Source organism: Dendropsophus ebraccatus, chromosome 3 (assembly GCF_027789765.1).
Source record: "Dendropsophus ebraccatus isolate aDenEbr1 chromosome 3, aDenEbr1.pat, whole genome shotgun sequence".
Classification (NCBI taxonomy): domain Eukaryota; kingdom Metazoa; phylum Chordata; class Amphibia; order Anura; family Hylidae; genus Dendropsophus; species Dendropsophus ebraccatus.
The window spans coordinates 164,756,267-164,776,920 of record NC_091456.1 but is presented as its reverse complement, the minus strand read 5'-3'; the positions used below and the strand labels follow the sequence as shown (position 1 = coordinate 164,776,920).

The 20,654-nt window shown below is 42.8% G+C and overlaps 1 protein-coding gene across 1 annotated transcript in view; it reads left to right on the top strand.

Moving 5' to 3' along the window:
• Positions 1-20,188, top strand: part of PARP8 (poly(ADP-ribose) polymerase family member 8) — a 181,359-nt gene extending 161,171 nt beyond the window's left edge. The window contains exons 20-26 of the mRNA XM_069963050.1: positions 5,548-5,660; positions 7,836-7,908; positions 10,350-10,419; positions 12,160-12,233; positions 14,018-14,087; positions 15,759-15,843; positions 19,968-20,188. Of these exons, the coding sequence (XP_069819151.1) occupies positions 5,548-5,660; positions 7,836-7,908; positions 10,350-10,419; positions 12,160-12,233; positions 14,018-14,087; positions 15,759-15,843; positions 19,968-20,070 (588 nt within the window). The 3' untranslated portion in view covers positions 20,071-20,188. The remainder of the gene's footprint in view (positions 1-5,547; positions 5,661-7,835; positions 7,909-10,349; positions 10,420-12,159; positions 12,234-14,017; positions 14,088-15,758; positions 15,844-19,967) is intronic.
• The last annotated feature ends 466 nt before the right edge of the window (positions 20,189-20,654 follow it).

The window sequence follows — 20,654 nt, the reverse complement described above, 5'->3', positions numbered from 1 at the left end:
AGGTCCCCCTTGAACTAGCAAAGTAGCTCAGATCGGATGGCATAGATCAGAGTTCAAATGCCCTGTGTTATCCGGCGACACCTTAACATCAGATCCTTTAATGGGTAAATATATTCTCACATAGGCAGCAGAATCCTACAGCAAATTTCAGCCAATTCTATGCCGCTAAAAGGAGTGAAATACAGATTTGCCAGATGTCCCAAAGACTTGCATTGCAATGCACTTGCAATACAAGTCTATGGAACTAACTGCAATTCTGTATACCACTTGCTTTAGTGGCGGAGAACACAGTTGCCAGGAGTTTGCTATGGGATTCTACTGTCTGGGTACTCTATGTATAAAATGTCCTTCTTATTATGAAAAACTGACCACTAAACGTAAGCAAAATACATTATTGTTAGAGATGAGCGCAACTTGAATCTGAGTGTTTGGCTTTTAAATATTAGTGGCTAAAAAAAGCTGCTGGAAAACGTGGAAATAGCCTTAAGCTTTATCCGTATTTTCCCAAACTCCCTAGGGCTGCATCCATTTTCTTCAGCCACCGGTAATCCAATGCCAATTGAATGGACTTGAACTGGAGCATGCTCTAGCTGCACTCATCTCTAACTATTGTATATTAGGCTGGGTCCATACTACGTTTTTGAAATCCGTTTTTTTCCATCTGTTTTTGGATTATAAAAAAAAACAGATCAAAACGCAGGTCGGCCACATTTTTGTGTACCTTAAAAAAAAAACAGATGCGTTTTGATCCTTTTTTTTATAATGGAAGTCAATTGAAAAACGGATCAAAACAGATACACACACATGCATCGCTTTTTTTCAACCGTTTTTCATCAGTTTTTTGCAAAAATTGGATGAAAAAATCTGATTGCAAAAACGTAGTGTGAACCCAGCCTAAGGCTATGTTCATGCTATGTAAGAGATCGGCCGTTCCGGGACCCGGCTGGGTCACGGAACGGCCGGTCTCCGAAAAGATCAGCCCGGCCGGGACTGCAGTACCGGCCAAATGATCTTTCGGGCTGCAGAGTTCTGATGCGGGCGTGCACGGATGCGCCCGCATCAGAACTCTGCAGCCCGAAAGATCATCTGGCCGGTACTGCAGTCCCGGCCGGGATGTTCTTTGCAGAGACCGGCCGTTCCATGACCCAGCCTCCCCACAGCGCACTATGAAACTTGCAGCCGCAGCCGCTCGCTCCACAGGGTGCACTGACAGGGTTTTCTGCGCCCGTTATTCACTGAATAGCGGCTGCAGAAAACTGACATGTCAGTTATTTGCGACGGCGCAAGAGATCCTGGCTGGAGCGTATACTATGTGTATACGATCCGGCCGGGATCCCATAGAGGCAAGGTATATTTTCGTAATAATCATAGCCGCTGTACAACGTCTGTGGTTTTATGAAAATATACGTTGTCTGAACATAGCCTAAATTACAAAGCGACTACTCATTTTATAGAGGCCGTCTCCGTACAGCCCCCAAGATTTACAATGCTATGCACATTAATATTGGTGGTTATACTTTGTGGTTGGCAGCAATATACAGAGATTCTACCCAGGGCCGCCGATAGGGCAGTACAAGTGGTACTGCCGTATGGGGCCCGGACCCTAAGAGACACGGGGGGGGGCCCGGCGGGCCCGCCGGCCGCCGCCCCCCGCCCGCTACGCTAGGGGGGTCCGCACGGCCCCCCTTGCCAACTGTTTTTGAGCATCCCGAAAAGCTGCGGCCACGCAGCTTCTCGGGATGCACTGATCGCTTTAATGTTCCGCCCGCACAGCGGGCGGAACATTAAAGCGATCAGAATACAGGAGAAGGACCTGTCAGTGTCCTCCTCCTGTATTCTCTCCCATAGGCTGCCGGCACTTCATACCAGCAGCCTATGGGAGGCCGGGCCGTGATCATGTGCCCCTCCGGCAGGCGTGATGATGTGACGTCATCACGCCTGCCGGAAGTCCCGTCCCTGCGGCTCGCAAGATGGAGCCCGAAGAGGAGGAGGAAGAGTTGCTGCCTGCACAGCGCGGATTAGGTGAGTAGGATGTTTGTTTTTTTTAGGGGCACCTCTGGGGGCGTTATTAGTGTATGGGGGCACCTCTGGGGGCATTATTAGTGTATGGGGGCACCTCTGGGGGCATTATTAGTGTATGGGGGCATCTCTGGGGGCATTATTGGTCTACAGGGGCATTATTAGTATATGGGGGCACCTCTGGGGGCATTATTGGTGTATGGGGGCACCTCTGGGGGCATTATTGGTCTACGGGGGCACCTCTGGGGGCATTATTAGTATATGGGGGCACCTCTGGGGGCATTATTGGTGTATGGGGGCACCTCTGGAGGCATTATTGGTGTATGGGGGCACCTCTGGGGGCATTATTGGTGTATGGGGGCACCTCTGGGGGCATTATTAGTGTATGGGGGCACCTCTGGGGGCATTATTGGTGTATGGGGGCACCTCTGGGGGCATTAGTAGTGTATGGGGGCACCTCTGGGGGCATTATTAGTGTATGGGGGCACCTCTGGGGGCATTAGTAGTGTATGGGGGCACCTCTGGGGGCATTATTAGTGTATGGGGGGCACCTCTGGGGGCATTATTAGTGTATGGGGGCACCTCTGGGGGCATTATTAGTATATGGGGGCACCTCTGGGGGCATTATTAGTATATGGGGGGCACCTCTGGGGGCATTATTAGTGTATGGGGGCACCTCTGGGGGCATTATTAGTGTATGGGGGCACCTCTGGGGGCATTATTAGTGTATGGGGGCACCTCTGGGGGCATTATTAGTATATGGGGGCACCTCTGGGGGCATTATTAGTATATGGGGGCACCTCTGGGGGCATTATTAGTGTATGGGCGCACCTCTGGGGGCATTATTAGTATATGGGGGGCACCTCTGGGGGCATTATTAGCTCATGGGGGCACCTCTGGGGGCATTATTAGTATATGGGGCGCACCTCTGGGGGCATTATTAGTTCATGGGGGCACCTCTGGGGGCATTATTAGTATATGGGGCCACCTCTGGGGGCATTATTAGTATATGGGGGCACCTCTGGGGGCATTATTAGTATATGGGGGCACCTCTGGGGGCATTATTAGTATATGGGGGCACCTCTGGGGGCATTATTAGCTCATGGGGGAACCTCTGGGGGCATTATTAGTATATGGGGGCACCTCTGGGGGCATTATTCGTTCATGGGGGCACCTCTGGGGGCATTATTAACTCATGGGGGCATCTCTGGGGGCATTATTAGTGCATGGGGGTACCTCTGGGGGCATTATTAGTTCATGGGGGCACAGCAGGGAATCCTACATACAGGGGGCACAGCAGGGGATCCTACATACAGGGGGCATCCCACACAGCGCAGTTACTATGGGAGCCTACAGGGGGGAGAAAGGAAAGGAAGTTGCTAGAAATGTGCGGAGCCTAAATTGTTTGTCTCGCAGGTTCTAAGGGGATGAAACGTATCTGGAAGAAATCATCATGGAGGTCTGGGCCGGATGGAGAGGAAAAGGGAAAGTGACGCCTCAGATCAAAGAAGACGTCACCTGTGAGTCCCTGTATGACACTTTTCTTATTTTGTAGAACATCATTTAGTAGGGGTGCCCTGAGGTGACAGCTACTACATTATCTGTACTCAGAGATATCACTGTGTTATCTGTTGTGTTACATAGGACTGCAGGTGACTACTACATTATCTGTACTCAGAGATATCACTGTGTTATCTGTAGTGTTACATAGGACTGCAGGTGACAGCTACTACATTATCTGTACTCAAGAGATATCACTGTGTTATCTGTGGTGTTACATAGGACTGCAGGTGACTACTACATTATCTGTACTCAGAGATATCACTGTGTTATCTGTGGTGTTACATAGGACTGCAGGTGACATCTACATTATCTGTACTCAGAGGGATATCACTGTGTTATCTGTGCTGTTACATAGGACTGCAGGTGACATCTACTACATGATCTATACTCAGAGGTATCACTGTGTTATCTGTGCTGTTACATAGGACTGCAGGTGAAATCTACTACATTATCTGTACTCAGAGATACCACTGTGTTATGTGGTGTTACATAGGACTGCAGGTGATATCAGGTGATTTCTCCAGGTTGCAGAAGTTCAAACTTCATCGTGCCCTGGTGTGCTGGTGTCTGTATGTGTGTATACATGTGTGCTGGTGTCTGTATACATGTGTGCTGGTGTCTGTGTGTGAGATCAATTCTAGAGAACTGGCTCATATATCCCATTTTCCCCAGTGGCTTAAAATGTAACCTCTGTTATACAGTTATAAAATTGTAGAAATTAAATGTGAACAAGGTGCAATTCAAATAGACACTTACTTGTATAGCTGCCTCTTGTGCTCTGTATGCAGTGCATTATATTCACCCTTGCAACGTACAATTTATAGCGTGTCTACAAGCCCAGCGGGGCTCATTATGATGGAGACTAAAACTTATACAAGAGTGGGGTAGGGGTTCCCCTGTATTCAGAATGCTGTTGAGTGCTAGGCAATGCCCCGTCTGGGATTATTGAATTTCGAGGGTCTATGCAGAGCAGGATAAAGACACCTCTGCTGCACAAACAGGATCTCCTAGAAAGCGTTCTCACCGCCATGTATTCGCTATCACTGGCTTGGGTGAGCTAAACTAGTCTGCCTGGGGGGGGGGGGGGTGATTTGTATATGCTCACTAACATGGAACAGCCTCATTATATTAGCCTTATCAACATATTCTATGTTAGTGAGCATACCGGGGGGGGGGATATTGGTGAACATATACAAATCAAACAGCCCCCCAGACCCTCGAAATTCAATAACCCCAAACGGGGCATTGCCTAGTACTCAACAGCATTCTGAATACAGGGGAACCCCTACCCCACTCTTATATAAGTTTTAGTCTCCATCATAATGAGCCCCGCTGGGCTTGTAGACACGCTATAAATTGTACGTTGCAAGGGTGAATATAATGCACTGCATACAGAGCACAAGAGGCAGCTATACAAGTAAGTGTCTATTTGAATTGCACCTTGTTCACATTTAATTTCTACAATTTTATAACTGTATAACAGAGGTTACATTTTAAGCCACTGGGGAAAATGGGGAATATGAGCCAGTTCTCTAGAATTAATCTGAACCAAATTATACCTCCCAGCAAGGCGTGGGTCAAACACACAATTTTTTTTTTTTTTATTAATGTGGGGGGCCCAGACACTTTGGTTGTATGGGGCCCCGAAATTCCTGATGGCGGCCCTGATTCTACCTATACTAGTAGGTGAACTCACCTGACTATCTGGATTGTAGCTAAATCTGATAACCGACTCTGAAAATAAAGTCCGTGCCCATGGCTGCCAACATAGACCCCCTAATGTAGATATAGAACAGAATGCACATAGCAAGTTTATAACCGTCTGTCAAGCTGTGAGCTAGCTTCCACCGCTTTATACTGCATATTCTAGCCTGCGCTATCCCATGTGTCCCCCCCTCCCGCCTGTTTATTTGTATTCACTACAGAACTGGGATCATTTTCAGATACATATTTTATGTTTTGCAGCAACTGAAATTTATGCACACCCCTCACCAGTTCCTACTACTCAGCAGTCCACCAGCCAAAGAAGCGAATTTCAGAGCTGCTAAAAAACTTTTCGGAAGCACATTTGCATTTCAGTAGGTTCTAGCATTTTCTGCTATTTCATAGTAACATAGTGCAGATAGAATAGTACACTAGGGTAAGCTGTAGGTTTTGGAATTTATCTCTTCTTTTGTATTTGTTGTAGTTATTGTGCTTTTTGCTTCTCATAATAAGTTAACATGTTCCAGCTAGGAATAATGAATTTTATTATTGTGACTAAGGGTTTGTTCACACTGTGCTTTTTTTTTCTGTTTCAGTCATTTCATTCATTTGATTACCAGTGGCTGAAGAAGTAGGATGCAGCCCTAGGGCTGCCTGGAACACATGGATAAAACCATTGGCCATAAGCTATATCCATGTTGTCCAGGACTTCCTACAGCTTCAACCACCGGTAATCAAATGCTGAACATTCAAACTCGAGCATATTCCTCTTGAGTGAGTCACTGAGAAACAGATTCATCCCCTCTTAGCACCTAATAACATGTATGTTTTTTCCCATAACAAGTATATAAAATGTATACAGTAAATGCAAACAGCGGTGCAATGTGAACCCAGGTTTTAAACTTGCTTGGATCCAGCTTGGATTAATATCATCATGTGAGGATCCATAACAGGGGCATAACTCAAGTGCTCCAGTCAGTAACAGGGCCCTCCACCAGCAATACTAGTGGTCTTTGGGCTAGTACCCTGGGACTATTGTCTCATTTCTGTACCCACCATAAGCATACCCCTGAAAACAGAGTGTCCCTCTAGTTTCGTTTAACCACATGTAACAACATAGTTCATGTGGATTTCTATATTTTTGGTTCCTGTTTTAGATATTTATGGCCACGAATTTTATAATTCACCAAAATATCCACTAAGCTACTGTACTTGGGAGATATTGTTAAGTGAGCTTTCTAGGTCAAGCTAAGTGCTTGATTGAACATTAGGATGCTCGACTAAGCTAGATTCTTGACCGAGCATTATGTGGTGCACAGGTAAAGGTGGCCATACACCTTTAAAAACTGTCAGTTATATCCCCCAGAGTAACCTATTGCATTTTTTTCTTCATTCAAATTTTTGGTTATTTTGGATAGCGTTCAGGAATTAAGGGCGCTCTATCTATCTATCTATCTATCTATCTATCTATCTATCTATCTATCTATCTATCTGTCTATCTATAAATAAATAATAATAATAAAATTAAAAAGGGGAAAAAAAAGAATAAAAAAAAAAAAGATAGGCTTCTGCAATTGCCAGCATACCACCAGAGTTCTAATGTGTCTTTCAGAAACCAATCACATTTTTTCATTCTAAATTTTGTATATTTCGAATAAACTCCCCTTGAAGGGACAAATATACAAAAATTCAAACAAACAAAAAAATTAAAAGGTGAACTTGGAACCCTCCGCTCTGCCAAGCTGAGGGTACCTGGTCGATTGCTGGAGTTTCCCATCGATTTAAGTGCTCGCTCAACAGTAATGGGAGAGTTTTCTAGGCATACTTTGTGACCTGTACAGAGGTCATTCTACAGGGAGGTGGAGGCTAAAGGCTTACTTGGCTGATAATCGTTTAGTGTAATAGCGCACGTTGAAAGGTAACAATCAGCCGACATGCACGATGTAGGTTAATCGTGATCTTTTAACATGCTGAATGATCACGATGTGTGCAGTGACGGTCTGCTGCGCGTCACTCCGTATAATAGGATCAGTGGCAGCAGACCATCTCTGACTTCAGTGGGAAGCCCGAAGAATCTAAGGATTGTTTGTATGTCCCCTCCTGCTCCTCCCCGCTTCCTGCCTGTGTGTGTAATAGCACAGGTAGTAAGCAGGGAACGAAGGGGAAGCCAGCACTGAACTGACAGGTCAGCGCTCTCTTCCCTCCCGGAAAATCGTGCCCTGTAATATAGCCTCGAGCTGTAAACATAGTAAATACATAGTAATCCTGTTGGTGATGATAAGAAGTAAAGTGTTCGAAAGTGATCTCTATAGAACAGGATGAATCGGCTTAGCTTTAGGCCTAGTCACCAGAAAACAGTAGTAAATGGCATTTTAGTAAAACATTACCAAACACCATAAAAACTTGATTTAAACAATAGTAATCTTTCTAGAGCATGTGTTTTAGAATTGGAGTGGTTGATATGGAAACCATAGAGACTTAAAGGTACTGGTCTACAGGGTGTAAAACTACTGCTGCAAATGGAACGCCTATTATGTTCTCTATTCCAGTGGCTCGCACATTGAAAATTGGCACTCTATTCTGAGGAACGGATTAGTAGTTGCTTCCAATACAAGACTGCAGGTAATGTCAAGAATTTTAGAAAAGTTACCTACAGGTGAAACCTTCAAAGAGTTTCCTCTGGTCACCAAGCAGTGGCATCCTTAAAGTAAAGGATTGCCCATAGGAAAGATCAAAGTGTCAGAAGGTTTTAGTGTTTGTGTTCCTTCCCCTTCTTGCCATGGCCATAACTAGAGATGAGCGAACTTACGGAAAGTTTGGGCAAACCAGAACCTGATCGCTCGGCTGTTTAATAACGCCTGGAAAAGATGTATACAGGTAGGGCTGCCTGGAAAACATGGATACAGTCCTAGCAAACCTATATCTATCTCTTCCAGGCTGCTTACTGAAGCGATCAACAGGCAAGCGGTCATTCTCGGGTTCTGCCAAACTTACTCTAAGTTCCCTCATCTCTAGTCATAACCATTCAATCTCCTGTCATCTTGTTTGTTAATGTTGGCAAGAAGTACAACACAAGCTCTTGCCACTCAGGAGCCCAAAACAGCCACATGATCTATTTCTATGTATGTTTGTGCTACAGAGACATTGGCATTACTGTTAATCTCAATGCAGACAATGTGTCTCCATGGTTACAGACTACAAACAAAACTTATGTAGTCCCATCTTGGGTTTCACTCTTGCATCTGCCACTTTTACTATTGTCTGTTGGTTGGCAAGGAGATAAATCAAAGGGGGTGGAGTAATGCATGACTGCAGGATCCGGCTACCTATAGGGTCTGTTTGTAACTATGGACACACATAGCTCTGCATTGGAACTGTTTGCTCAAAATGCTAGATTATTTTACCTCTCCAGTTTTTTCTGAGTCTGTTAGCCACCTAATGAGAGAACTTTTAAAAGTTTGGTTTGGCCGGGTGCTGCAAACTTTGAAGAAAATTCCAGGTTCGTCCGAACCAAACCGAACTTTAAACAAACCACAATAAAACAGCTAAACAATTGCAGACGTTTAGCTGTTTTAGCACATTCACTTATCAATACTTACCTGTCTGAGCTCTCCCGATTTCCCCCACTGATCACAGCCGACTCCCATTCCTGACTAAGATAAGCGTGACAACCCCCTCAGCCAAACACTGACCATGGCGCTATCCCATCTCACTCAGTAAGTGATTGGCAGAGCGGGCTGTCACTCTGGTCTCTGGAATGAAAGCCTGCTCAGCCAATCACTGAGACCGAACTATACTTTTTGCAAAGATCGTAATAAATCTTGGTTCCTGAAGTTTGGTTCACTCATCTGTTCGAGTGACCCCAATTGGGGTAACGCGCATTATAGTCTCATTGCGTCTTAGTATCCATGGAGATATGAACTTCCAGATTGACAGAGGAACCCGCCATTTATCCGGCAGCAGCCTGTTGTGACAGATTGTGACACTTTAACACAAGTATGGTTCTCCAAAACAGGACTCTATTAGACACTTGGGGGGAGATTTATCAAACATGGTGTAAAGTGAAACTGGCTCAGTTGCCCCTAGCAACCAATCAGATTCCACCTTTCATTCCTCACAGACTCTTTGGAAAATGAAAGGTGGAATCTTATTGGTTGCTAGGGGCAACTGAGCCAGTTTCACTTTACACCAAATCTCCCCCTTGGAGCTTATCCTGTCAGTGGAAATGCCCCTTTAAGGAAGACTTTTATAGGCTATATGTGGAAAAATGTAGGTTAGAGTTGGAATGGAGCTGTCAGGAGGTATATACTGACCATATCAGGCACTGTCACAAGGGGCCATATAATATTTTTGCACAGGGTCCCTCAGTGTTCACAATCCAGAGAAATTACATTATTTTGAACCCACAAACTATTTTTTCAAGTAAAACCTAATCCTGGAAGAAGTCACAGAAACTGAATTTACCAACTAATAGCATTTTTTTTGTGTGACTTCAACACTACACCTTTCCAAATACAATAATCTTCATTCATTCATATATTATATATATATATATATATATATATATATATATATATATATATATATATATATATATATATATATATATATGCAAACAGTCTGTTGTAGGCCAGCTCACCTGCCGTGGTATTGCCCTTGGTGCACGGTAAGACCCGGAGTCAGGGTCACAGCATACAAAAAGGAAAAGTCCAGCACCAAAATAATAACCAATTTATTTTGGTGCTGGACTTTTCCTTTTTGTGTATATAATATATATATATATATATATATATATATATATATATATATATATATAATTTTATTTTATTTTTTTTAATTCTTTTATTTATTTATTTTATCACATCAAGCCGCATGAACTTCTCAAATCAATGAACCAGTGAAGTGACCATGGAGCGTCTGCAGATTACAGCTATAGATTTTTTGTTTGTTCTTTGTAAATGTGTTTTCACTCCTGACCCTTACATAGTGTTGAACAAAGTTAAGGTATTGAATAGTGATGTAAACTCTTTATGTGATGCAAATCTCTCTTGCTATTGATTTAGCTTCATGGTGCCATGTACGGAAGTGGAATATATCTAAGTCCATTAGCAAGCATATCATTTGGCTACTCAGGTAAGTGACAAGTTTCAAGGGGATTATCCAGGATTAGACAAAAACAAAGCTAGTTTCTTGCTAGAACAGCACCACCCCTGTCCTAAGGTTGTGTGTGGTATTACAATTAAGTTTCATTCACTGACCTGCAATACCACACCCAAACTGAGCATAAGAGTGGTGCTGTTCTAAAAGAAAGCTGCCTATTTTTCCTAAGCCTGAATAACCCCCTTAGAGCTACCACAAAATTACTAAAACATTGATCTACTAATCTCTTTTTGCAAAATTAGATGAGAATGTTAACTAGCTGACTGCGCTCTGACAGACTCTCACCAATCATGTGAATAGAGGCCTCTTATTTCCTGGGTTAGTGGAGCTGTAGTGCACAAGCTTAACTACAGCTCCATTAAAGGGGTACTCTGGGGAAAATCTATTTCTTTTAACTTAAAGAGGATGTACCATCAGGTACATCCTCTTTAATCTGACCCACGGATCGAACGGCGCCTTCACAGGGAAGGCGGTGCCGCAGTCCGTTTTTGGAACCGCGGCCCGGTTCCCGTGTATGGAGCCATTCTATGCATCGGTCCCGGGCCAGTGCTGAAGGAAATTCCCTCCCAGTTGGGGCGGGCCACGTGAACTGGGCCACGGTTTCAAAAACGGACCGCGGCACCGGTTTCCCCGGGATTGCACCATTCTATCCACGGGTCAGATTAAAGAGGATGTACCTGATGGTACATCCTCTTTAACTGGTTTCAGAAAGTTATATAGATTTGTAATTTACTTCTATTTTAAAATAGCAAGTCTTCCCATACTTATCAGCTGCTGTATGTCCTGCAGGAAGGGGTGTTTTCTTTTCAGTATGGTACAGTGCCCTCTTCTGCCACCTCTGTCCGAGACAGGAACTGTCCAGTGCAGGCAAGGTTTTCTATGGGGATTTGCTGCTGCTTTGAACAGTTCCTGACATGGACATAGGTGGCAGCAGAGAGCACTGTGTCAGTGCAGTGAAAAGAAAACACCACTTCCTGCAGGACATACAGCAGCTGATAAGTATGGGACTTGAGATTTTTTTTTTTTAGTACAAGTAAATTACAAATCAATATAACTTTCTGAAACCAGTTAGTTTAAAAGAAAAACATTTTCGCCAGAGTACCCACTTTAACTCTGTATGGGATATTCAACGGGAGCTAAGCCCAGCACTCGGCTATGTTTGGAAGCCCCATCGAGCATGAATGGGGAATCAAGACCAAGCATGTGCACTGCCACACAATTCACACGGGAGACAAGGCAGTATCTATGTACTGCACCAGCTGTGGATTAGGAACTGTCATGAGTGCTGTGGGAAGGGAATAGGCATGGTGGGTGGCCTGTGGTAAAGAAAACAATGCATCATGGAGTTGTAGATCTAAACAACGGAGAGGAGTACAAACCCACAAAACGAATACATTAAGCAATGCAATATACTTCTGCAGTGCATATATTTTACCTGATATTGGAGTACCCCTGTATCACAATGCGGGAGATGCAGTATACTAGTATACATAGATATTTGTCTGTATATTTCTCACACAGAGACATGTTATCCATCATTCATTTATCATGACAAGAACATGGCCCTACAGTGAACTATATACAGTAACTAGCGGCACATAGAGGTCCAAAGTGTGCTACAAACACCATATGTGTGATCTGTATGATAGGAAGGCTATACACTGCCATGTGCATAGGGCCCTTACATCATTTTACTTTTTCATTTCTATACAGGGATGAACAAGAAGCAACAGAAAGTATCAGCCAAGGACGACCCCCCAAGCAACAAGAGCAGCAGTACATCACAGGTATTGTCTCCTGTAAGGCCAGATATGACCAGATACTGTAATTTATCCTCTTCATATCTATATTGTGGCGATGAGGAGTTGTTGTTGTTGCTGTCACCATATATTACAGCTGTGTGTATATCTATCTATTTATCTATCTATCATCTATCTATCTATCTATCTATCTATCTATCTGAAATTCGGCTGCAGCACATCCAGACTTAAAGGTGAAAAACATGTGAAAAATTTATTCCATACGTGATACACAAGGAAAAAACAGCGACGTTTCGCTCTTCCAATAGGAGCTTTTTCAAGCCAGTGAATACACACATAAAACACAGGTGTTATATACATACGTGATAAGTCAATTAATGACGTGTACTAAAGTGGGAGTGATCAAATTAGCAAAGTCCAATACTATTGGTGTTCCTTGTAGGGGAAATTCATTCCAAATAAAGTGAATAATCTAATACATAGTAGTGAAATCCATCGATTGAATAAGTAATAAAGATTATAGTTCGATATAGGGCAATAGTGGATTCCTCACGGACAGTCTCCTTCCATGTGTTAGGCATGGACCGCACACTCACTTGGAACGCACGGACATGTTTGCGAGTATGAAGCGTCTCAGTATCCAGGCAACCAGTTGTGACGTCAGATGAAAACTTTATATTTAGATTTGCATGTTATCAAGCCTATCTATTGGGGCTAATTTTGTGGAAACTTACCGGCAGTGACGGATTGCCGCATCTTCCTAAACCTATCTCTCAATATGTTATCATGATCAGTATGAACAGCAACCTTGGTGAATCACCGTTATTTGTCTACATGGCCGATTCCTGATGAGCCCCCACAGAAGACTTTAGATCCTCAGGATTTGCATCCCTGGGAGAGAGGGACGCTACCTGAATGAGTTCGTTCTCTGCTTGCGGAGGGTTATGGACTTCTGTGATAATCGGTAGGTCTCATCGGCAGGGCTGAATACGGGAACCAGTGGTTCCAGTCGGTGTTTTCATCTGACGTCACAACTGGTTGCCTGGATACTGAGACGCTTCATACTCGCAAACATGTCCGTGCGTTCCAAGTGAGCGTGCGGTCCACACCTAACACATGGAAGGAGAAGCCGATGCTGTGACTGTCCGTGAGGAATCCACTATTGCCCTATATTGAACTATAATCTTTATTACTTATTCAATCGATGGATTTCACTACTATGTATTAGATTATTCACTTTATTTGGAATGAATTTCCCCTACAAGGAACACAAATAGTATTGGACTTTGTTAATTTGATCACTCCCACTTTAGTACACGTCATTAATTGACTTATCACGTATGTATATAACACCTGTGTTTTATGTGTGTATTCACTGGCTTGAAAAAACTCCTATTGGAAGAGCGAAACGTCACTGTTTTTTCCTTGTGTATCACATCTCCTATTATCTATCTCCTATCTATCTATCTCCTATCTATCTATCTATCTCCTATCTATCTCCTATCTATCTATCTATCTATCTATCTCCTATCTATCTGTCTGTCTATCTATCTATCTATCTATCTATCTATCTATCTATCTATTTAGCAACAGAAATCCAGCATCTTATATTTGAAGGGCTGAAATGCCTACTTGTAAGGACTAAGATGGTGCACCCTGTTCCTAATAGAGGTAGGGAGAAGATAAAAAAAAGTCATAGTTTTGCACAAAGAGATGACTGAACTGTGATTTTGAATATTATGAAGACAATATTTTCATAGATTATTTTACTAATATTGATCCTTCCGTGAATCTTCTGTTCTGCATTTTAGTCACAGAAAAAAGGACAACAATCCCAATTTTTGCAAAGCCGTAACTTGAAATGTATAGCCTTATGCGAAGGTAAGACGTTCAGTTTATAGTTTATTATTTCATTGATTGTTTTAGCTTTGTTTTTTTGTTAGAGGTTACTGCACTGTACTAACGTTATGACAACCTACCTAAGGGTGCCTTCACACCTACCGTATCGCAGTAGAAAACCTGCTGCGGATCCGCAGCAGATCCGCAGCGGATTTAACTAAATGAATGAACACAGCACTAAATCCGCACTTACAAATCTGCTGCGGATCCGCAGCGGATTTGACAGTGCGTATTTAATGCTGTGTTCATTCATTTAGTTAAATCTGCTGCGGATCAGCTGCGGATCCGCAGCGGATTTTCTGCTGCGATACGGTAGGTGTGAAGGCACCCTAAATCTGTGAAAACTACCTAGATTTGGGGCAGAGTGTCACCTAACCCTCCCTTCACCACACCGAATGGCTGAGAGGGTGCTCATGGGGAGGAAATTGCCCCCTTAACTTAAAGTGGTAGTACCACGAAGCATAAAAATCACCCGAAGGCACAGGAACATAATAAAGAATGTATACTTACCTATCCTGTGCCTCCGTACCACTGATCTCTGGTCTCTCCGACAATTGCCCAATGCCATTATGGGCCAGGATCCAGGTATGTCACATACCCGGCTTCAGCTTCTAAAACATCACGGCTCTGCTAATGGATTGCCCGACAGCAATGTCTCCCGTCACTGATTGGCTGGCTAGCCAATCCATCAACTGAGTATGTGACGTTTCAGCAGAGGGTGGGGTGAAATTGGTAAGGCAGCACTAGGGTGGCACAGAGATGGGTAAGTATACTTTCTATATTATGATCTCGGACACCCCTGTTTTCTGTTGATTTTTACGTTTCGTGGGACTTCTCCTTTAAGAGCTATCATTTACTCAGCCAGTCTGCAGCAAGATTTCATTCTTTTAAATGGATATGTACTTCATGTCCAGGAGCCCTACCTTCATTCTCTGGACTGATGGGGTTCCTGGGAGAAATACGTGCATGGTTGGATGGCATTAACCTGGATTACTAGTCAAAAGTTTTATTGTAAAGCCCAATATTATGATCTATTTCTCCAAAAATTCATAAGAATTTTTTTCTATAATGTCTGGAGACTCTACGTCTGGAGACCCTACGTAATACACAGCAAATAAAATGTCCTATCAAGTACATTAAAGGAGAAGTCCGGTGTCGGACATTTTATTAAAAGAGCCGAGGAGGAGGAAGTGGCTGAACATAAAACATGTCACCCGCTCCGGTTCTTGGCCCCTGGCCGGTTCCTGATCTGAGCAGGGACCCAGGTTGTGACATGTCAACCCTGCTTAGCCAGTCAGCGGCCTAGGCATTACCCCGCTACGGCCGCTGACTGGCTGAGCGGGGCAGGCTCTTTTGAAAAAAAAATTCTGACACCAGACTTCCCCTTTAAACTACCCCATTAGGTAAATATATAACAGAGATAAAAGGGCAAATCGTTTACTGCTCAGCCCCTCTGCCTCTTCATTCTAGAGGTTGGTGGGCATCTCAGCACCGATACAAACCTCTGACATTCTACCATAATATATATATATATCTACAATCTGCTCAGGTCACCCTCCTCTATATCATGCTGCATTTCACAGATCGGGCAGCATTTTCCACAAGACATGTTGCAAATATATATATATAAAATCTCTTGTGCTTTTGTTTAAGTGATCACTTCACCCGAATTGCACAAACATGGAGAGATCTGGGTTGTTCCCAATACGGATCATGTCTGTACACGGTTCTTTTTTGTGTAAGTATCAAACCTTTACTTTAGAGTCTTGTAAACCTGCAATGTTCTTCATTTACTGTACAATGGTGCAGCGCTAGAGGAAGATCACATCTACTTTAGCCATTCCTCCTGACACCGCTGCCCTTTCTGCGGTAGACAGCATTTATTACTTTCCTGTACACAATGGACTCACAAGAGCATTTATAGTGGATGTTTGTGTACTTAGCGGAGTACCGCTCATCCAGCTCTAACTATAATTGCTGGAGACTTTGTCTATTTAGTCGCCCTAAAGCTTGTGTACTGTTTGTTCATATCCTATCGCCACCATTAACCCCTTCAAGACTGAGCCCTTTGATGCACAAAAGTCCGGGTCAGATTAATGCAATGTTCCTCCCCGCCTTCTAAGAGCCATAGCGCTTTTATTTTTCCACCTACAGGGCTGGTTGGGGTGTAAGTTTTTGCGCCATGATCTCTAGTTTTTATTAATATTATATTGGTGTAACAGAAAAATTTTGATTGCTTTTTATACATTTTTTAGTGATATATAATTTAATAAAATAAGCAATCCTGGTGCGTTTTTTTCCCCCCCGTTTACGATGTTCACCATGCGGTAGCAATAATATTATATTTTAATAGATCGGACAATTCCGCACGCTATGATATGTAATATGTTTATTTATTTATTTTTTATATTTTTATTTTGATAATGGATAAGGGGTCTTTTAAACTTTTATTGGGAGGGGGTTTATAGGGGTTTTTTAATACATTTAAAAACTTTTTTTACTAGCATAGCATAGATCAGTGTTATCGGCGATCTATGTATAGAGCCTGCCTGAGAGAAGACTGTACACATAGATCAGGACGGAGGTATGGAACTTACCCCTGCCTGTCGGCACATGCTATCGAGACCCCCACAGCTGCGGGGGTCTCGATCACTCAGTGAAAGATGCTTCATCTGTTACTGAGCCCCTTAAACGCAGCGATCGCTGTAGATCACGGCGTTTAAGGGGTTAATGAGTCGGCTGCGGGATTGCAGCTGACTCTCATTACCTGCGACCCAGGACACGGATGTGAGCGGCATCGCTCTCACTGCAGCGATCCCGCTCACAACAGGAAGCCCCGACAGTACAGGGAACGTATATATACATTCCTACTACACGTGGTATGTACAGTAGGAAAGGTATATATACAGATTACTGCTGGGAAGGGGTTAAAAACCAGAGGATTCAATGTCTGCCGTTAAAACTTTAAAGGAGTACTCCAGCGAAAATCTTTTTCTTTTAAATCAACTGCTTTCAGAAAGTTACAGTATATAGATTTGTAAATCTCCAGTCTTCCTCTACAGTGAAGTAGGAAGCTTAGCAAAAGATATCTTGAATAAAATTATTGTTATCAATGGAGCCTCAAACAGCTTAGACATTAAAGGGGTTATCCAGCGAAAATATTTTTCTTATAAATCAACTGTTTTCAGAAAGTTATATAAATTTGTAATTTACTTCTATTTAAAAATCTCAAGTTTTCTAAGTACTTATCAGCTGCTGTATGTCCTTCGGTGTATTCTTTCCAGTCTGAGGGCCCTTGCACACGGAGCAATTCTCGAGGAATTGTAGCTGAAAAATTTCTGCTTGAAATTCCTCGCCTATTCTGCTCTGGCGGAATTCGAGCGGAATTTGAGCGGAATTCGAGCGGAATCCGCACGGAAATCAAGCGGAATTACCAGCAGAATTCAAACCCCATTGACTTCTATAAGATTCCTCTAGCGGAATCCACCCAAAGAATTGACATGTACATTCTTCGGGCGGAATGCGGATTCTGCGCGGAATCCGCGCGGAATTCCGGACGGAAATTTACTCTGTGTGCACGGGCAGTCGGAAATCCCATTGTTCTCTATGGAAAGAGCAATGTTGCATTTACACGGGCGGAATTCCACGCGGATTCCGCCCGCTTTTTATGGCGGAATTCGGGCGGAATTCCGCGAGAATTGCTCCGTGTGCACATACCCTGACACAGTGCTCTCTGCTACCCTCTCTGTCCATGTCAGGAACTGTCCAGAGAAGTAGCAAAAACCCATAGAAAACATCTCCTGCTCTGGACAGTTCCTGTCTCGGAGAGAAGTGACAGCAGAGATCAGTGTTTCAGACTGGAAAGAATATACCACTTCCTGCAGGACATGCAGCAACTTATAAGTATGGGGAGACTTGAGATTTTTAAATAAAACTAAATCACCAATCCATAAAACTGTCTGAAACCAGTTGATTTGAAAGAAAAATATTTTTACCAGATTACCCCTTTAATGTCTGAGCTGTTTGAGGCTCCATTAATAAAAATAATTGTATTCAAGATATCTTTTGCTAAGCTTCCTATTTAACTGTAGTGGAACTATCTAGTGACAAAGTTTCACTCCCAAAAGTTTGCTCTACTGCCTTTCCCATAATACCTAGTAAAATAAAATATATAATATGTAAAAAAAAAATGAAATACAAGATCTATAGTACAGCATTAAAAGTGGTTAGGGTTTGGTATCGGCTATGGAGGCATAACTATGAGCCAGCAACAGTACTAGTAAATCACTCGCCGGTATAGTGCTCCATGTCTACACATGGATGTGATTTATTAATATTAGGTCTAGGGCAGTGTGGTGTTCATTTCATTATAAACCTGTCATGAACTAAGAATGATGTGTTGTTTGCCCAATCTACTGAGGCAAGAAGCCATTGCTTCAATTATTTTTTTTCTGAATCAAACCTGCGGGACGGCAATTCTGATGTTACTTACCAATGGATCCCTGATGAGTAGGTAGGTAAAAAGTGCAAGAGGAGAGAATAATAGCCAAAAGGGATTTAAAGTGTACCTAAAAAACATTACAAAACATACAAAAAAAGGTCAGCACAGGATAGACCGGGAGATTATACAGGTTTCTGTTATGATGAACCATCTGTAACCTGTGCTTAAAAAACCCTAATAAGAACTTAAAGGGAAACTGACACCAGGGTGTTACTTACCAACCTGCCGGTATAGCCTTCTAGTGCTCCTAAGCCTGCTTCCAACTCTTTGTCAAATCAGGTAGACATGTGAATAAGGGCATTGAAATCTATTGGTTCTATGATCTGTCCACAAACTACGGACAGAACTATGGACGTGTGAATAGGTCCTTAGTAATGATGTGACTGGCCACTGACAGTACCAGCACCAGGCCAGTGTCACGGAACAGCCAGTCTCCAAAAAGATCATCCCGGCCGGAACTGCCAGATGATCTTTAGCACCGTTGAGTTCTGATTCGGGCACATCTGTGCGCGCCCACATCAGAACTCCCCACTGCACACAATGGAGCGTGCGGCCAGAGTCGCACGCTCCTTAATGTGCACTGACAGGGTTATCTGCAGCCGCTATTCATTAAATAGGGGCCGCAGAAAACTGACGTGTTTCTTGCGGCGCCGCTAGGAATCCTGGCCGGAGTGTATACTATGTGTATACACTCTGGCCGGGATTCCCTCAGCCTGCAGCACAACGTAAGTTCCTAAGTACTAATCGTAAGTTCGGAAGTACTAATCACATACGTTGCAACAACAGCCGTGATTACTGCAGAATTTACGTTGTGTGAACATGGCCTAAGGGGTATCTCAGGTTGTAAGGTTTTATCTAAAAATGTGCTTTGAACACTCCAAACACAAGAAGCTCTTTGCAATGGGACTGGCTTAGAGAGAATAGTAACCGTGCAGTGAAGTGAGGAAGGTAAGTATAAGTTTTTAATGTTTTATACTAAGCTAAGAACGTGTGTAGATAAAACGTAAACTTCGGAATGTCCCTTTAAAGGGTCAATCCTAAAATGGGGTCCCACATGCTCTTTGCAGTTCAACGTGGAGTGGTGCCAGGCAGTTGGGTGGCCAAAGAAGATGAATGATGGCCAACAGGTTTCATGCCACTAGAATATGGTGGCAAAATTTTGGTGCGTGATATTTTTTAGGCCACATCAAATTTGTTATGACACCTTGTCTCTTTCCATATATGCTATATGGAAGTCATGTAAGATGGTATTTGGTACAAGTGCACTCGCAGTAGCAAATCTAGCCTAGCGTGTGTTTTTGTTTTTGTTTTGTTTTTTGCATCCATACACCTACTTTTATATGCTTTCTCTTTTTCTCCAGCTATGAAGACGGTCAAGTGGGCGACACAAGCATCAACACACAAGAACCAAGTAGCTATAAAGAAATCCTTCGAGTTATAGGCAACCAAACGGCTACTGGTTAAACACAACATCTATGGAATGTGGGGTTTTCTCAGTACCAAAGCTGGACTTTGTACTGAAGAACTTTGGGGATCTCTTTATTACTCCTCTTATTATTGTTATTATTATTATTATTATTATCATTATAAAAGCTCCTTTTATTTCTGCTTTTTAATGTTTGACCTGATGATACTTATTGATTCCAATGGATTATTTAATATGAAATTAATATATTGTGGTGTCGACATGACAGCCAGGCTTATATCCTAGAGCGTAACTGGAGGAGATTAGTACCATTCTCAGTTCTACATCGACGTTACAAGCAACGACTATGGTTTTATCTTGCAATAAATGAAACCACCAAGTGTTTTATGGATTTTATGCTGAAGATAATTGGAATATGAAAACATTACTGTAATGCGTTCCGTGCGGATCTGGAGGTTAGACCCAAATTTCACCACTGGTGGTATATATATATATAACAATGGCATTTTTATTTCTCTGGCTACATATGGTATAGTAATAAAAAAAATGTCAAGTTTTATTCTTACAAGACATCTGTTAAAGCATAGCTTGATTTTTATAGAGCTTAAACGGCAATAGGCAG